This window comes from Numida meleagris, chromosome 1, assembly GCF_002078875.1.
Source record: "Numida meleagris isolate 19003 breed g44 Domestic line chromosome 1, NumMel1.0, whole genome shotgun sequence".
Lineage (NCBI taxonomy): Eukaryota > Metazoa > Chordata > Aves > Galliformes > Numididae > Numida > Numida meleagris.
The window spans coordinates 117,978,571-117,998,594 of record NC_034409.1 but is presented as its reverse complement, the minus strand read 5'-3'; the positions used below and the strand labels follow the sequence as shown (position 1 = coordinate 117,998,594).

At 40.4% G+C, this 20,024-nt stretch overlaps 1 protein-coding gene across 8 annotated transcripts in view; it reads right to left on the bottom strand.

The window, feature by feature from the left end:
- SH3KBP1 (SH3 domain containing kinase binding protein 1) overlaps positions 4,785-20,024 on the bottom strand; it is a 228,423-nt gene continuing 213,183 nt past the window's right edge. For 7 of the 8 annotated variants that reach the window (XM_021409087.1, XM_021409101.1, XM_021409111.1 and 4 more), the window contains 5 exons: positions 13,856-13,965; positions 12,453-12,578; positions 9,726-9,997; positions 8,235-8,298; positions 4,785-5,846 (listed from right to left, as the gene is read on the bottom strand). In XM_021409087.1, coding sequence (XP_021264762.1) covers positions 5,805-5,846; positions 8,235-8,298; positions 9,726-9,997; positions 12,453-12,578; positions 13,856-13,965 — 614 coding nt within the window. In that variant the 3' untranslated portion in view covers positions 4,785-5,804. Of the gene's footprint in view, positions 5,847-8,234; positions 8,299-9,721; positions 9,998-12,452; positions 12,579-13,855; positions 13,966-20,024 lie in introns of all 8 variants that reach the window. The other variant, XR_002442386.1, reaches the window with a different exon arrangement.

Below are 20,024 nucleotides of genomic sequence, written 5' to 3'. Positions count from 1 at the left end.
GGGAGAACGTGGGCTTGTGTCAGTCCTGCACCCAGCAAGAGAGGCTCATGCTGATGCATTCCTGACAGGTCCCTGCTGCCCTGCTCTCATTTGGGAACTCTGGGTCAGCACTGAGACTGAATCAACCTTGTTGACTTCAACAAAACCAGATTAACCCAGTCCAGTGCTGAAGCTCCTAGACCTGGCAGCGACGTGTCATCCTTTTTGTAGGAGAGCTCCCCACCCACAGGTTACTGAGCTGCGCTTTTAACGTAAACAGGTACTTCAGGTCAGAGCATAGGAAATTTTCCATTCCCTGAGCTCAGTGACACATGCCAAGCCCAGCTGCATAATCACAGCACAAACATCCTGAGCCCCCAGCAAGAGATTTGACATCCATTAATGAACTGGCTTCCTCCAGCCAATGCTGTTTTTGCTGGCTCTCAAAATGTACGCCATGTTTCTTGTGCCTTGTGCTATTATTCTCTAAATGGCTGCATCTGTGCTTCCAGCAGCGCTCAACTAATTTGACTATTTCAGTCTGGAGTAGCCAAATTATCTAGCAGCAGCAATTTCCATGCAGGTGCTCATACTTTTGTACTTATCCTTTCTTATCTGTTGTTCTGCTTTTTGGTAGGAGAAAGAACCTGGCACAGAGGCTGTGTGCACTGCACTATCTCCTGCAGTTCACTGGTGTTATGCCCTTCAGAAAGAACAGCATCCTCTGCAGGGGTAAACCCCAGTGAGGGATCATCCTGCAGCAAGGATGGCTTCCCTGGCTCTTCCTCACTTCCTCTAAGAAAAGCCCCCAAACTGCTCTCACAAAATCCCAAACTTCATTCTAAGGAGATGAAGAGCAGTCTGATGGGTACCTCCACGTGAGCATGTTCACCTTTCTCTTGCTGGGATGATGCAAGAGAGAAGAACTTGTACTGAGGAACACGAGCTCCACAGCAAATAGAAATGCAGGGTCTGGGCAAAGTGAAGTGAGGAGACATTACTTAGAGAAAGTTTTGAAAGCAGACGCTTCTTTAATGATCTGATATTAACACTGCTTGTGAAACTTGGTCATTTGTATCTAATTTGCTTTGTCGCTTCAGTAGTTTTCAAGTTTTCTCCTCAGAAACAGTCTAGCATATAAGACTGCACTGAGAAAAGCCAGCCACGTTTTCCTGTGACTATCAGCCATATTCTCCAGCTGCTTTCTGACATAAAAATGAAGGCAAGGGAGAGGTGAGCACGTTTCTTTTATCAGAGTGGCTGACACTGGCAGAGCTCTGCCTCCTCGGTTAATCTCTACCATGTCAGAACAGTTATTCTCATGGTGAAAGGTTTGGTTCTAGAGGTTTGTCTAGAACTGCAGTTGATTAACTCACTGAAGTAACACTAAGACAGCACTTCTATTCGTAAGGTAAATTTCAACAAAATGAAGTTACATCTTAAATGTTTCATCCTTCAGTACTAACACATTTAGAAATATGATTACATTTATAAAACTTTAAGTGCTCAGGATCATGAAGCCATTTTGTTGGTTTAGCTGTTTGTATTCCAAACCCCATGTTGTCTAACCATAGAATTCTGAGCACTGAAAGGAGAAATTCATTGAATCACAGAATCATTAAAGTTGGAAAAGCCCTCTAAGATCACTAGATCTTAGCCCACTAAGATCTAGTCCAGCCACCAGCTCATCACACCATGCCCACTAACCACGTCCCTCAGTGCCACACCCACACGATTCTTGAACACCTCCAGGGACTCCATCACCTCCCTGGGCAGCCTGTGCCACTGCCTCACCACTCTTTCTGAGAAGAAATTCTTCTTAATGTCCAACCTGAACCTCCTCTGAGGTCAGAGGCTTTAACTTGAGGCCATTCCCTCTCATTCTATCACAGTTACCTGGGAGAAGGGGCCAACCTCCCCCTCACCACAACCTCCTTTCAGGAGCTGTAGAGAGTGGTAAGGTCTCCCCTGAGTCTCCTCTTCTCCAGACTGAACAATCCCAGTTCCCTCAGCCGCTCCCTGTAAGACTTGTGCTCCAGATCCCTCGCCAGCTTTCTTGCTCTTCTTTAGACATGCTCCAGTGCCTCCATGTCTCTCTCATAGTGAGGGGCTCCAAACTGAACACAGTACTTGAGCTGTGGCCAAATTCATCTGCATGGCTGCCTGCAGGACAGCCCACCTGAGCAGCATGAAGCAAACCCCTCAGACACCTATTCCTCTGGCTCCTGGTGGCTTATGTTAGCTACCTGTGAAAGTTTGCGCTTGCACAAGACTGAAATCAATATAAGTAGGACAGCTGAAACCATTTAGCAGTGCGTTGTGTGTGTCCAATAACCTCCATTACCTGAGTCAGAAGTGTGCTTTGCAGGCCACAGAGGGGAGGAAGGCTTGAAGCCATGGCCACTCAGCATGGGCTCAGCCAGCAGCAGGCTCCAGGCCCCACTCATTCCCCAGCAGCATGCGCACAGCACTGCAGATCCCTGCAGAAATTAAAAAAAGTCTTTTTTTTTTTAAACCAGCTGTTCCAGGCAGGAAGCACTGGCAACCCCATGCTTTCAGGCTGGCTACCTAAGGAAGCTGGTTATTTTCCAAAACACAGGGGCTGTGGCTGGAGGGCAGAGAGGGAAGCAGTTGCAGGAGGCGGGAATGAATGTGCCGGGGCACGTGCAATTGATTGCTCATTCCTGGGCCAGGCCTGAGAGTCAGCTGAGGCCAAAGGTGCCAAGTGACATCTAATTTCTGGCTGAATGGTATTAATAGCCATGGAGACAAAGTACCCGGTGTTTGGTATAGGGAATTCAGATCCATCCCAACTGCCCTGAATAGGAGTCAGCGCTGGGAGGACCCTCTGCATGCCAAAGAGAACCATGACCACCCCTAAACAGAAGTCACACAGCAGATGCTCCTGCTTTTAAACAGTCCTCCCCTCTGCTTTCGAACCACAGCTCGCCCACCTAACCAGTAGCTTCATGCTCACCAGTCCTCAACACCGTCCACCTCCACGTCCCTCTCCCCTGTTCCAGCCCCTGGTCCTTTCTCCAGAAGCGAAGCAGACACCGGACCTCACGCTCCCTTCCTGGTCCCAAGGGTGGGAGAGAGGGGCCTACACCCACCTGTGGCCTTTGCCTGCCAACCTTTGTGCTCAGTTCTGAATGGATCATTAATAACAAAAATGCAGCCAGAAGATGAAATTTAAGTAATAAAACTTACGGAACACCTTGGATATTTACATTTCTGTGTAAAGCTGAGCGCTGTGACCCCATGTTAAGAAGATCAGTTCCTTTTAGAGATGAAAAAACAACACTAAAAAAAGAACACAACTGTTTTCTTATTAATCTAACACATTTCCAAATCAAGATGAGTAATGTTATCATCCAAAGGCATGATCCCAGTGTTTCATACCAGCATGTATTTCTACATGGAAACAGAAGTCTCCTTCAAGACCACTGTGGGTGCATATTAACAAAAAATCATTTTCCACAGCTCTTCAAACAGCAGTATTTAATCATTGTCACATCAAAAGCACTTTTTAGCTCACCAGCATTTTCTATTTATCTTTAAATGTAAACTCAGACATTTTTAAAAGCAGCAGCTCATATCCACAGGTTTCATTCATAAGTGATCCTCTTTAAAAAGGGAAAAATCCACCTACTATGTAAAATACTTCCTGTTATAAAACGGAACACTTCTGAGATGTCCCTTATATGTCTGAGATACAACTCAGGAATCAGCACTTTATTTACCATGGATACAATAGTTTATTTTCTTCCTATAACGCAACTAGGAAGCTATAACTGTTGCATGGATGCATGTTTCAAATATAACACTACAAACACAAACAGAATTCTTATTCTTTATCCTTATTTCCTCCTCTTCTACTCACTGCTATCAACCTCACAAAAGATAAGAAAGTAATCTAGAAATCTTTATTGCTGGAAAGTTGTATTGGGACTACCACTCTTTGTATAAAAAAGTGATGTGATTATTTAGAAACGTTAAATAAGAGCATTTCAGTGATAAATATTTTATTAGTGCTTCTATTTAAGAACACTGAGCAAGGTATTGGGACTTTTTGAAACATTCTCAAGTTTCATCATCAGATCTTTTAATCTCAGATACCACAGTTACAAAACAAGCACATGCCACAGTAGAGGAAATGATCCCAATAGTGAGGTTCAGTATTGCCAGCTGAGTTCCATAAGGTGAGGTTTGAATGTGGTGGCGTGTATATTTTATACAGCTGTGCATGTAAAACCATTATGGGAGCCGTGCCAGCCATGTGGGAACATGACTGGCCAACAGAGAGCTACATCTCACCCAGTTCCCAGCAGGCAGGATGCTCAGTTGTGATACAGGACATCCTGGATGGAGCCAATGCCAGCATTTGGTGAGATGACAAATAGAGCCTTTGTGTGTTCTGTTGTGTTTTTGTCACTATGAAGTATCAACAGTATCACTCACCCACTCACTCTTACGCTGTGCAAAAATATCCATGACCTTAAATGCTTTGTATAAACTCAACAGGGATTGCTGACAAGGTACGAGATGCTCCGCTGCTAGTAAAGAACACACAAAACCACTAACAGGAAACCAAAAGAAGTTATTCTGAAAGAATGGAAAAAGAAACTGGAAGAAACAAAGCAAGTACCAGGCTCCACAAAATTAGGAAGAGAAAAGCTCACTGCAAAGCAGGGCATAAAGTATCTCACTCTACGTAACTCAATGGCAGAAAGCTTACAGCATAATGCAGCAAACAGTACCACATAAACAGCAAATGAAACAACGTCACACAATAGAGAACCATGTGCAGGAAATAATACAACTTTTTATTCATGTTTTATAGTTTACTTTTATTTATTTTTGCTTTAATAATGCATATTCTGTTCACTCTGTGCAAAATTGGGGACGGAGGCTGGCGCTGAAATCATCTACTGAAAACCAAGCGGAGATAAACATTCAAAACCGAAGGAGAGGCTACTGAAAACGGGAAAGCTAAAAAGCCACAGCCGATAAAGACAGAGATGCTCTCAACGCTGCCACCTGTCCCGCCACTTGGCAGGGACCCGGCTGTGTGGAGCAGCTAGCTGTACACGGCGAGTGTGACCTCTACCGGACACCGGTGACGGGAGTTGAGGGTAGCTACGTGACGGAGACCTGACCTGCAACCAGCTCCCGTCGGTGTGTGGCAAAGAAAGGCACAAATCATTGCAAAGACCAGATTCTTATTCTGTTGGTTTTCTTCTCCTAAATACATTACTGTACACAACGTAAGTTTCATTGTAGGGGGTTGGGGGACATGAAATTGCATATTTAACAACTTAAAACCGTAACAAGAAGTAGGCTGTCCTATCTCGAAGCAAAAATAATCCCTCCAGCCCCAACGTTAACATTCATTCCTGGCTATATGCAGTACAAACATTTTAAAATCTGTGACAAAAGACAATTAAAAAACAAAAATCAAAATCATAAAGCTTGTAAACAGATAATCTGAAATACACTTTATTTATGGAAAAATATCATCAAAATAGTACCACTATGGACTAAACTGCCTGAGTTTTCATTTCACCTATGATCTTGAAGTAGAGAGCCTTTAGCACAAGAAGATCGATTTCAGTCACAACCAGTGCCACACAGCACTGCTTCGTGTGGAGGATTTTTCCTCACTGTTGGTATTTTTGTTGTGCTATCAAAAACGGTTGTGCTAATCCTTCGATAAAGGGATGTTGAGGCAATTCTTAAATCATTTGGCACAAAGTTATTTTGGCTGGGGCATAAATTTGAGTCTGAGTCATGTAGAATAATGCAACATTCCATCTATCAAGTATTCACTTTGATTGAAGAGCTTTCTTTATGTCATTAACTTCCATCTGAAAGAAAAAAAAAGTATTTTTGTTGAAATCAGATGTTTTAACAAACTAAGGCACAGTTGGTGCACTTTGAAAAGTACGTATTCCATTCTGTCCACAAGTGTCGAGTACAGGCTTCATACCACTCTAATTTCCAAAGATTTCACACCTTGAGGTGACCTTCTCAGCTGCACAAGGTGACTGGTCATGGCTTCCTCCCTCCAGAGCTAGATAAGCACAGTCATTGACTATGCCCTAAGACCTTTCCAACTCTGTCAATTCTCAGTGATGACTGTCACAGCCTATGCAGCTCATTGCTGGGAAATAACTCACTGAACAAGCACCGTGCCCAGAAGTTGCTGTACTTACACCCAGCACAACTGAACTGCCACTGACTACAGGCACTCGTAGCTGAGCAGCAAAACCTATTGGCTCTTTCCTACAGGGATGGTTCTTGCTGTGAGGATGGTGGCCCTTTGCACCCACCAAGTCTGTGCCCAGGTACCCCAAGGGCTCTGATGGATGTACAGCAGTGTGGTAAAGCAGCTGGCTGAAGTTACCATTACCCCGAGGTGTACAGGTGACCCCTCTGACAGTGGTTGGAAACCCTGAAGCGGGGGTGGGAATACATTCACAAACACACTCAGTGCTCAACTGCGTCATGTCACCAAGGCAGCTTTCTTTAATACATGCACTGACAGCCGTGCTACTTCTGACTGCTGAAGTGATGTTCAAATGAAGCAGCTTTTCTTTGATGAACTTTTTTTTTGTTCATCTTCACTTAAAGCTAATTATGCCATCTTAATGAGTGTCTGAACCAGTATAAGTAACATTTGATCATGAGTAAAAGCATTCAGTTATAAGATCATATTTTTAAAACCATCAGTGCAGGTCTCTGAGTAAAGATTTTGTGCCATCCTTGGAGATGGAATGCAGACCTCAGAAACTTTGGCCTGTGACAGTACATCACTGACTGCTATTAAAATATCTGTCAATTTTATCTGCACTGATACATCTGGGGAGCACCAGGCCCAGCACTGCCATCATGTGAGGGAAGGGGTTGTCCTGCTCTGCTCTGCGCTGTGCAGCCTCACCTCCAGCACTGGGTACGGGTTTGGGTGCCACAACGTGAGAAGGACATAAAGCCACTAGAGAGTGTCCAAAGGAGGAAACAAAGATGGTGTAGGGCCTCTAGAGGGTAAGATTCATGAGGAGCAACTGAGGCCCCTGGGTTTCCTCAGTGCAGAGCAGAGGAGCTGAGGGGAGGCCTCATGGCGGCTGCAGCTCCTCACAGGGAGCGGAGGGGTAGCGCTGAGCTCTGCTCTCTGGTGACAGCGACAGGGCCCGAGGGAACGGCATGGAGCTGTGTCAGGGGAGGGGCAGCTGGGGTTAGGGACAGGTTCTGCACCAGAGGGCGGTGGGCATGGAACAAGTTGGACTCAGTGATCCTCTTAGGTCTCTTCCACCTTGAGATACACTCTGATTCTGTTTCAATTTTAGCTGAACATGAATTGTGTGCTACTAGAAGTCTATGTAGTTGCATGCATAAAGTCCTTTACACAACCCTGGAGCACAGGCATTGTTGATCCCCTGTTCTGCCACTCTGTCATGTTCCCAAGTCCTCTTCTAAGCAGGAACAGCCCAGTGAAATTATAGTTCAATTTTCTATCCCTAGTACAAAGATAAAGTACGGTTGACCTACTCCACAGAAATATAAAACATAATCAATACTAAAGCTCTTATCAAGTACATTACTCTTCAAAAACTGGAAAAGCAGTTTCAAAGTAATTCCACGCTGAAGCTGCACTGTCTATGACCCTAACAGAGGTGCAGCACCATTACCCTTACAGGAAGGGCAGAACACTGCTTGGAAACACTAAATCAATATGACAACATAGTACTATACAAACTACAATAGCAGTAACTGGCTCTTAATCCTAACACCATATTTTATATTATTTAGGATGCTTTGAAAGCAACCTGAATTCAGTCTGTAAAACAGACATAAAAATCTTGCAATGTGAAATATAAAATACAAAATATAAAGCTTTAGGAGAGAGTAAATCATTTAAAAATGCACGATTTCACTTGTAACAAAATCAGACCATTAAAACTGAGATTAAAGAAATATCATGCTTGGAATCCTGTATTGCATTCTTTTGTTTGGTATTTGTCTACTGGGTCTGATGAATTTTTAGATAATTATCAGTTTTTTCAGAGAGAAGCCAGAACTGAAATACCTATGACTCAGACTGGCAATGCTATGAAGGGAATAGGTACCCCCTTTTAGAACTGTTAATAGCTTTTGATTCACTGGAACCTAAGCATCTTATCAGAGTTTTATGCTCTGTACCTGAGGCTAAATCAAACCTGCCAATATTTCCATAGCACTACAAATAATTTAAGTACCTGCAATCGTAGACGGATCTTCTTTTCTTCATCCAATTCAGACAGCAACTGCTTAATCTCTTTTCTGTTAAAAGAAGGCAATAAAAAGCTTGGAATGCAAATATTGAAACTAGTAAAACACAAAGGATCACCTCCTGGAGACATATTTTCTCTACTTCACTAGTTATTTCTTTTTTTTCCTCAAAGAACTAATTAAAGTAAGTATACTCTTGTGTATTACATACCATATAGAAGTAACACTATCTATAAAAGGGCAGTCTCCCCCTGCTAATTAATAATATGAGTAATACATTTCCTTCTAGCAGCCTTGCATCCACAGCTTTTGCTCTTGGCTAGCTGTATCAACATTTTATCAGTACCCAGTTGCCCTTTTTCCAAACAAAATGTAGGTGGACTAGCCGTTGGTGCGTTATAAGAACTGGTAACACAAATTCTCCCAATCCTGTCACATACTTATGCCAGCTAAAAGCTGCTTGTGCCAACAACACAACGTAACCTTCATCTTCATTTATAAACCGTAATGACTCCCAAGCATGGATTTGCTGTCACCCTTCATGGACAGGGGGACATAGAAGGGGAACACTGCTGTAAGGAGCAGACATCTTCCCACGTTCCCATTGAAATGACCTCACCTTGTGACAAACACCAGTGGGTAGGAGCAGCATACACAAGAAGGGCTGGGAAAACTAGAGGAGCAGGAGCCAGGGTACAAGGTGAAGATGTGGGACTTGGTGTCTACTTCTAGGTTGAGATATGCCCTCTTGCAACATCTTTTCTCAAAAACCACCCACAACTCTGTTCTGCTACAGTCTCTGCACTCTGCTTTCCGTTTTCTTTCACCCTTTTTTTCCCATTCTTTTTCCTACCTGGGCTACAGGATTAGCTTCTAAAACCTCAACCTTGGGAAGAGCAAAAACTATGTGACAGACCATATTTCTCCTACTAAATGAGCAGAAAAAGAAAGATGTCCAGCCCTAAAATAACATGCAGAGTCATAAACCCAAAGGTCTTCAAATGTCCTAATCACAAATTAGTTATGCCTTTTGAAATACAAGCTTCCTCTGAACATGCACTAACACTGAAACAACATACTGATTTAATTTTTTTGGAACTTGCATGAAATTTGTACTACAACTAGTACAAATGCCCTCTCTTATTAAGATCAGTGCATGTGAGTTCCCAAATGGTTACTAGCAGATTAAACAATATAAAATTATTCAGTGCTAATTCCTTCTAACTTAACTTTCTCAACAGCCCATAAACATCTGCTTATGTCACAAAGCAGGAAACACCAGAAGCTGTTACAGATTGATAGTGCCAGTCTTTTTTCTGAGTTTCTCAGCTCTGAACATTTTCTGTCAGGAAAGCAGGCAGAAACCACTTGCAAACAGAAAGGCAATCAGTGCAGAGTAATGTAGACAAGCTCCAAATGACATCGATGCCACACTTAATGGATGCATTCCAACTACAGCTGTGATTTGCAGTACTTACTTTTGCTGGTCTTTCATTGTTTCAATGATAGTTCTTAGCTCCTTAACTTGCATTCTCAGCTCCTCCAGGGCAGTCTGACCTTGGCTCAACTGTTCAGTCTTTGGCTTTCCTTCAGTACCAAGTAGGGATGGGGAATTTGACCTGTGGCCTGTTGTTCCCATAGCAATTGAATGAAATCCAGGTGATGGTGAAGGGGATAAAGGTGGTTGTACATTACTGCCACTAGCCAAACCTCCTGGTTTTGGAGGCAACGAAGTTTTATTATCAAATACCTGTCAAAAAAAAAAAAATAAAAAAAAATCAAAAATGGTACCTGGAGAAAGCTTTATGAAAATCAGACCTATAACAAACATTAAGTATTTTGCTGCTCTGTAGTAATGTTGAAAGTCCATAGTCAAAGCATGAGAGATGCAACAATTAGGTAAATTATCTTTGTACTTATATATCAGAGAGGGTCTAGCTGGGACCTGTTATTTCAGAAAGCTTCAGTGGAAGTTTCCACAGTTGCTAAAACTGATTAGCAAAAACCATTTCCAAGATCTCGGACCCAGCAGTATAACGAAACAAGGACAGATATCCACTGTTTCTCACAGAAGTTTGTAGGAATATGCCTACATCCACTGAGGTCTCCTGCAGAGCACAACAGTAAGGCCAGGAATCCAAGTAGCATTTTTTGCCAATTGTATTTATGGCTTTCAATTAAGCATCGAAAGATTCTTCAATATATGACACTGTCTTAAAATTAAAAAATAATGCATTAAATGCTGCCCTTAGTATTACAAAAGTATTTAACTATTCCACAAATTTGCTTGGTGGTATGATACAAAAAGAAACACAAAATCCCATGACTTCAGAATGAAAATATATTAATACAAAACAAAATAGTTGTATAATTTTACTTCACTGTCCTCTAGTAACCAAAGCATCTGCGAATCCTCTACCAATGGCTCTTTATTCTTACAGAAACTTAAGAGAAAAATGCAGCATTAATATGGTTACCCTGAAAATTTCTGGCTTAGTTCTAAAGGATCCCATGCTTCTTGAATTACATTCCAGTGCTCTACTTATTAGACAAGGTATAGAAGACACCTACCATATAAGATCAGTTACTTCACTGCATACACAGAACAGTGTACAAGTACAGTTGTCACAATGGCAAGTAAGGTAAGTCTTCATTGTTCATCATAGCATGATCATATATATCATATCACATAATATTATATATGTATAATATTATATCATATCATACAATATTATGCCTACTAGAACTATTTGAAGATCTGATTTTTGGGCAAGAGTAAGAGAAAGCACTAAATAGCCCTTTAACTCTCTCACTGGAAAAGAGATACTGAAACTGAATAGCAAATAAGGTAAGATACTGAGAACAGATAGTATGGAAACAGAGATACGTGGTAACTGAAGACTTGAGGACTAAGGCTATTGCATTTACTCAACAAAGTAACTGAGAAAAATTAACAATCAGATGACAACTAAGAGAAAATGTGGTGGGGAGGGAAGAACAGGATCCACCAATTTCTGTAGAAAACTGTTTTCTCTGCTACATGAGAGCGACTAAGTGCAGAACCTGCTCCAGACAAACATTGCATAGAAAAAAAACTGTGAAACAAATAATGTGTCCAGATACAGAAAAATGGCATTCTAAATCACAAGAGAGATGAATAATTCCAGTGGCTTGAATGCTTGACTTAATTATGAACTTTTAATGCTTTATGTATGTGTATGCATGTCTGAGTAGTATGTACCTGCAACCAGATCTTTCATGGATAACAGTCCTTCTATCACCCGATGCAAATTTCCTTTGAACTGAAAAGAGATGTTAGGCTAAGTCCAAACCTGCTGCAAGTGAGCAAGGCACAACTGGAGCCATCCACACTGAACATGTTATTCCACAGCTGATTTGGCCATCTGGATCAAAGCCTCAGGCAGACTCTTTCTGATAGCAGTCTCCGTGTTTTAGAGGAACACCATCTACATTGTTGTCATGCCAGCATATCACTTACAGATGCTGGCCCAAGAATATTCATTAATTCAAGCGCACCCAGAAGAGGGAGCTATATAGCAAAACATTATCCTCACAATTTGATCACAGAAGTGCATGACTGCATCTTTCAAATACTTTTTTGTTATCCTATTACAATGCAATATTTTATTACTAAAGGTATCCTTATGTATTATAGCTCCAACCTCTAAAGCCTGATCTATATATTCCTTCTGTAGTATTTGACAATTTCACAGTTTTCTACCAGGACAGAGTAAGAATGGCACAAGTCTATATGATAAATACAGTTATACCAGTACAAAAGGTGATTGTACTTGCAAATTTTAATTCACGTACTATTAGAATGGCTCAAAGAGTTTTATTTATTTGCTCTGCTCACAGACTCATCTCATGTATACAGCTGCAAAAAAGGGCCTTTGTTTCTAACATTTATTTCCCTAGCTTCTCCGATTCTGTGAAGCGCAATTACACTAGAAAGATTTTTTTCATACTATGCTTATGGAGGCATTTTAGCTCTGCAATTCACTTTAGACTTTTCAAACACAGAACAGCCTTACCGTTTTTACGCTTCTTTAAAGGACTGGTTACAAAAGTGGTTGTTCAGTTAATATTAAAAGAATTAATATTGAAAGTAACTATTTTAATAATGTTGTCAAAAAATAAAATACCCACACAGGAGGGATAAACAGGTATCCTAATTAACTTACCTGTGATATTGTAACAGTTCTTGACTTCCTCGACACTTCAATAGTTTTGTGTGTAATGGAAACATGTTCTTCCTTCTCTTCTTCAGGACTTGGTGAGTCAAAGAAATCTGGGCTTGAAAGGGATGACTATGTAGAGAGAAGAAAAAAAAGCAGGTATTTTCACTGTCTAAGAATTTAACACAGGACTAAGAAAAGCATCTATGTGGTGGTTTTTTTGTTTGTTTGGTTGTTTTTTTTGTTATCATTTCCAAAGTAACAACCTGAAAAGCATTACTCTCCCTCCCTCCTTTTTTTGTCTTGCCTTCAAGGCTAGGGGGAATGAGAAATTCTTAGAGATTTGGATTCAGCATGAATTTCCACCTTTGCATTGCATTACACTATAAGACTAAAGCACTTTCCTGTCTACCTTACTTGGCTAGGATGCTCAGCATGCTGTGGGGCATCAGCTCTGCCACTACTTTGCCTACAGTGCAGGTCCTGCTTTGCTGCTCTTCTGAGGAGTCGTGCTACTGCCTGTGCACACTGATGGCACAGTAGGTCTGCCATAGGCCTCTTTGCAAAGGTGCAAACAAGGAAGGTTTTTTTCTCTCTCTTGTCCCTTCACTCACAGATTTGACAGGGGAAGAAAAGCCTTTGAACTTCTCTTTCAGGTTTTTGTATTTGTGCTCATAGACAAACTTGAAAGATTTTCGTTTGTTTGTTTTTTATTAGTTTCACAAGACTCTTTTTCACTTCCCCCCACTTCATTTTTCTTTAGCCACATGAACATGGGTATCATCAGGAGTTATTCTCATGCTCATATTCCAGAATGCAGAAAGTGTCGAAAAAAGAATCCCCAACCCCCACAGAAAAAAAGACTGTAAAACTGAGCAGCAGATTCCAAAGCAAGGTTTTTGAGACCAACTGTTCTAAAGATATTAGAAATTTAAGTCACCCCTTCATTTACAAGTGTGAGCTTAAGGAAAATAAATGCATGATAGTTTGAGGAGAGCCGCTGAAGACCTGTAATGGTCTGTTATCCTCAAACTCTGCTAACTGGCCTAGAGAAATCAAAGGAAATCCTTTCTTTGGGAAATGCTTTTAAAATCCTTGATATTTAGCACAAATTAGTTTATTCCAAATATTTTTTATAGAGCATTTTTCTGGCCTCAGCCGTGGTTGGCAAGGAATACCTGGCAGCACCCAAAGGAGGGGGTACAAATCTCACAAGGGAGGGAATGTTTTAAACATTAGCATTCAAAACATTGGCAGCCTTTTGACACAAATTTTCCTGCATCTCTCTGCCTCACTGTACGTGTGAAGGAATGGCTGTGTAAATGGATTAAAAGCATCAGGGAACAGAAACACAGAGAAGAAAAAGTTCAGGAAAAATCTTTTTAAAATAAAAGGAAAATCAAACTTACAGATGTGAAAGACTGGGAGGGTGGTCGCCTGCCAGTAGCTTTTGGTCTGGTTGTGGTTGGATGATTAAGCTTCTCAGCAATTGGTACTACAGAGTCAAAACCTTCCAAGTCTTAAAAATAAAACAGAATTGGTTTGATTTTCTGGCAACTAGTATGAAGGGGAATAAAAATCACTTTTTTTTCTTTTAATTTCTAAGAAATCAGATACTGTTTTTCCTGTTGTATTACAGTGCTCTGAGCACATTTAGACATCATGATGTCACTAAAAGAACCTGGAATTCAGAGGCAGCTGTAATCCAGTTGCTCTTGCTACACACAACTGCCCTTCCACATCAAACATAACAAAGGAGAGGGGAAACGTGCAGAGGAGCCTTTGGTTTTGTTTATGTTTGGTGTAGCGAGAGCTAAATGACAACATGGGTCCTGTAGTTCCAATGAACAGTTTCAAAATTTCTGTCTTGCTATTAGAAGGATTAGTAATTTTTCTCCAAACAGCTGGAGATAGAAGATAGCACACACGTTGTCTCAAGTATTGTACAGCCAGCGCTGCACTGGCATCACCACATGCAATTGCTCAGGGGATGAAAGAATGAGCGTGCTGGAGCTGGAAGGCCTCTGCAGGTTCCTGGATGCCTGCAGCTGGAGGGAGCAAAATTTCCAGAAGCTGCAGATGAGGGGATTATCTCCAGCAATCCAGAGGTTATGGTAAGCAAAAACTCCTGCAGGCTCCGGAAGACGTACAATGCCCACAGCTGTCTTTGTGGTTAATGAAATGCACTGAGGAGGTGCTTGCTGAATCCAGCCACATGGCAGCATGTTTACGTGAAAGAACGACGCGAAGGCTGAAGGAATACTGCAGCTCATGATTACATGCCTGAACCAAATGGCTTAACACCTTTCATCTATTTTTATGGGTTATATCAGCTTCAGTCACCTCCATTTCAGAATGCCCTATCGCGTATGTTAAACAGAAATGACTGAGGAAACATACTAGAGATACTTGAGGCACGATAAATCAAAACTCTGTAAAATTACTTTCAGACATGAATCAAATGCTAGAATATTTATTACTCAGAGTCCATTTTTCACTGCATACCTGCAGGAAAAAAACGGCTTGTAATTTAACAGTGCTCTTAATTTGCCAAACTGCTATTGACCAATGAGTCTCTGAAGTTCAAGCATTACTGCTGTGTTACAAAGACCATACAAAATAACATAATGGAAAAACAGACCTGTGTTTGTGCAATAAACAATGCACACTGAAGGACACTTAAATGAATTCCAAGTACTTGTGAACTGGCAGCTAGGAAACAAATGGGATCAGATATTCTTGATTCAGCAATATTTTTCCATCCCCGGGAGATTTATAAAAAGGTTAAAAAAAGAAAAAAAGGAGAGACCTCTTTCAATAGCCCTGAAATAGTCTAAGGTTATTCACCTATAAACATTACTCTATTTTTGGAGTAACTCTTTCTATATATAACCAGTGACACCACTGTCCTCTACCAGGTATTTCTCTCACTGCTTCCTTATTAACTGTTGCAGCCCATGCCATGAGGTATCAACAAACTCAGTCAATAGCAATTTGCTAATCCAAAGCTTTGAGTGAATGCACGTATCAGGTGAAGCTACAATGCTTTGGAAGGAAAAATGAGTTAACTCAAACAGATACACAAAACCTACATGGAAGCACACAGACCTTCAGGGTTACAGGAGAGGAGAAATGGAAGTAAAACAATTATTTTCTGGAAGAAAAAATAGCCCAAATATAGGAGCTGGTTTCCAGAATAGCCAGCTTGAAGCTGATGTGTGAGATAGCTAAATGACTTGCTTAATACCATGTGGCAAATCAGCAATGTATTTTTATGCACTGTCTTTGTTTTTGCTACTGTGTGTTATGTAGTTAAGTTGCAAAGCAAGACAATTCTGCCATCAAAAATAGTGTTTCTATAAACACGTGAAGCTCACATACACAAGTACAAATGGTGGCTGAAGCAGCACTCCACTTGCCCCAGCTACTCTTCCCCACCTAACCATCTTCACTGTTTTTTTCCTGACCTAGTTTTAATCCAGTTTATCTTCCAAAAACATGTGCCAAGCCACACAAATACCTGTGCTGAAGAAAGGATCAGTAGCAGAGCTACTAATATAGATATAGATATAATATACTATATACTAATATAGATAGATACAAGCTGCTAAAGCTGAGAGGAGAAGCAGGCTATTGCTATGAGGGCAGTAAAGTGACTGCAGTTATCTCCACGAGATAGTAAGGCAGCATCAGCGTCGAACAGAACTGAAGGGTGTGTTTGTCCAGCTCCCTGACTCTTGTGTGCTCCACTGTGTCTGTTAATAGTAATCAGTAAAGAAGGTTCTCTTAAACACATAAAACACAGGAGACACCCTTCAATTAACAACGGTAATCTCTAATAAAAAAAATACCTAACTAAAAAATAGGTGATAGTTGTTCCACAAATAAACAGATGCACTGATCTTTATTACAGCTTTGATGATTAGGCTGGCAACTCATGCATACTGGTGTAGCATACCCAACAAGATGCCCATATACTGAGCAAACACAGCTATAGGAATAAATTGGGGAAACACTGGCTGTGCAAGAATTATTCTCTGGTATCTTTTCATGACACTCAAGAATAGGATTTTTTCTCCATTCTCATGTTTGTTTGGAGACATGGCCATGGTGTTTTCAAACAGTACCCAGAGTCAGGAAACCAAGTGACTATTTTAGGAAAACGTTCTGAGCTTTTTAGATTTGTACGTTCCCAGAAAACCATTTCCAATCCCTCCAGAAGAATTCCCGGGAAGAAATTAAATGGCTATGCTTCCTTCCTTGCTCCCCTCCTCCACGCATTCATTTACTATTCTAGCAGAAATTGTGGCTAGGCCCCAGGTTTTTTTTTTTTTAGTCTTTGGGCAAAGTCATTTCTACATAATGAAGATGGAAAGTTTTCTGAATTAGCAGAGAGATTTCACCTTGGGAAAAATGAAATGGAAAGTGACGGATAATATCAGAATCAACATATTTGGAATGCTAATGGAAAGATTTAGGAGAAGAGAAATACAGCAGGGCTGGAATAAATGAGGCCAAGGTGGCATTCAATTCATTTGAAGAAGATAACGTCACAAAAGTCACAGAGGTAGATTTCATTTCATTATCATATTCAATACATTTAGAGGATTGACAATAGGCTAGTTAAATGGTATACTGTCTTTAAATACATTAATCCTGAAAGCTATTCCGCATCAAATGAGACAGATATGGCAAGTGAGATCTTCTGCATTAACATCAATATATACTGCTAATTAAAAAACAACTCAACAGAGAATATGAATATTACTGGGAATTTTCACAAGCCCAGAATTGTTTTAACTACTTCAAGTACCCAGGTTCTGCTCATCTCTCCCTGCTGAGCAAAATTCCACCCTTCAAGGAATGCTGCTGTGCTTTCAGTCAAGGTCAGGGTAGCAGGATCTCACCCAGGATAATCTGCTGACTCTTTTTTAAGATTTGGGTAATTCACTTTTAGCAGGAGGGTTCCCTGGCCACAGAGTTATTCTGTATAAGACTGCCTGGGCAGCCTGCCCACATGACTCTTAGCTCTGGGTGGAAAAAGCTATGCTGGCCTGGCTTCCTTGCACAGCCACTTGACAGCCACCTTTCCTAAAGCATACGATTTGATTTTCACATTTCAGCCCCAAGTTTTATTGGCTTAAAAGCAGAACGTAGAAAGCTACCATAATGATCTTAGCAAAGCACTTGCCAGTGTCCTCATAAGGATTTTATTTTTAACAATTCAGAAGATGCCAAGAAAGAGCCAAAAGGTCAAGAAAACTGAGCTAGAAGAAATGGATATGCTGTTTTCAGGCACCTCGATTTGACACACATGGAGAATGATTTAAATTTCTGTGTGGCTGCTTTTTCTTCAGCACCCTCCAGGGCAAAAGACTTAATTAATTTATGTAATGGACCATAACCATATCACTGATTACAATATTTATAATTCATACCTAGGTTTATGGGTAATTTAGATTCAGTGGCTTTTGTAGTTCTGCTTCTTTGCTATGCTATATTCAAATAAATATGAACAGTAGCATAGAAAGAAAGAATTGTTCTAGGCAGATTATAGTTTTCACTATAGAAGCCATATTTTGTCCTCCAACCCTTATATTCAGCAGAATTTTCCTCTTTCCAACTTTTACTCTGTGTCTTCAAGGAATGTAATTTTGTCTTACAATATAGTGACCTGTGATTTAAGCACAAAAATCATAGAATCAGAGAATGGCTTGGGATGCTCCATTCTACAACTTTTTACTGGAAAGATTCTTTGTCTTTTTCCCTGGTGAGGGCCAAACCTTATTAGATCACTTTACTCTAGTAGAGGCACAGTGATCATCTCTCTTAGCAAATATGAGTGCTTACTTGTTAGCACGTGTTGAGTTCTGGAGCATTTGCAAATACACCTCAAAGAAACTCTGAAGAAGTTGTGTTTGTCAGATAATTTGAAGTAGGGTATTTTTAAGTACCTTTCCAGGCATTTGGGCACCAGGCTTAAAGGAGGGACAGAAAAAGAGTACAGCTGATAACAGCGCTTGAGTTGGTGCTCCACGACCCACCAGCAAAAGCTCTGAGCAATCTATGGAAATGCTGAAAAATGTGCTCATGTCAACCAGCCTTGAGGAAAACTCTTAAAATTCATACCAAAACTGTATGTTTCAGCAGGAATCAATGAGTACATATGTGTCTTCTGTTAGTACTGCTGAAGATTATTAACTACCTTCATAAATACTATCCAAAACACGTAAAGAGCCAGGAAAAATACTGGAAAGATTGTGTCCACTTGGCTCTGTGTGGTATGTATCTGTGCAGCTGAATCTAAGTGCAGAAACTGCTTCTTGTGTGGATTAGCTGAACATTTCCACAGCAGATATACTATTTTTATTTTTTTTTTTGTGGCTTATTCTTTTAACCACCTCATTTAAATCCATGTTGCTATAAATGTTTGGTGGTATCAATGCAATCATGTTTTGGATATACAAGACTTGTTTCAGGATTTCAATATTCCACAGTGTTCATGCAGATATTTAAAAGTATTGGGATAATCTTGATTCATAGAAAGAACTCAATATCAATAATTAATTGGGATAGTTCAGTAATTTTCCGGAATCATTAGTGTTTGAGCCAGCAAGCTATTACATGTGCTAGCTGTTTCTTTATGTCATTGCAATAGCTCCCTGAAGTAACAATTCCTTGTGAACTTAAGAAATGCAAAATCTAAAATTCAGCTTATGCAATAGGACATGAATTTAAACCATTTAAATAAATGCAATTCTGCATAGAGACTGCTCTTGTGTCAGTAGAAGAGGGTTTAATTTCAATGTAGCTTTTGTTGCTTTGGAAGCATTTTAAACTAAGTTCCAAAAGCCACTGTCATTCTAGAACAGTAGTCTGGACATGAGACACTGCAACAGATCTAACTGCTGTGGTTTAACCACAGCAAAACCAGAGGCAAGTTTTGGGTGACATGACTATGCAAGATCCACTGAAAGCCAATGAGTACTTTTCCAATTTCAGTGTTTGTTTGTTTCCTGTTTCAGACTAGAAAACCATCCCAGCATATAGCTAAATAACATTTATTTTTTAACATGTAAGGGCATCGCAATGGAATATATGCATTAAACTTTGTAATGACACCATCTGTCTGTAAGAACATATTAGTGAAACCACAGCACTCACAAACAGTGTATACATACTGTACACTTCACTTACATCTCTCAATTTTCTTACAGGAAAATAAAAGGAACTATAATGATTTCTCATTTCAGTGCTACGGTACAAGACTTTCTGTCACAGTACATTCTATTTCAACTTTTAATTTAAAAAAGTATGTAACAGCCAAGTACACACTAGCTGTTCTACAAAGTACTTATGTTTGTTACATATTGTCAACTAAAGCAAACGTAGGACAGAAAGGAAACGGAAAATAAAAGGCCTTACCCTCATGAAATGAAGAAGAATTACCCATGGCAAAGAGATGTGAATAGGAAAAGCTGGATGAAATATGTGTGGAAAGTAAAGTAAAGGCATCACTGAAAACAGGGAGAAAGAAAACAAAAGAAGTGAGGAAGAAGGGGGAATGGTTCCTCTTAA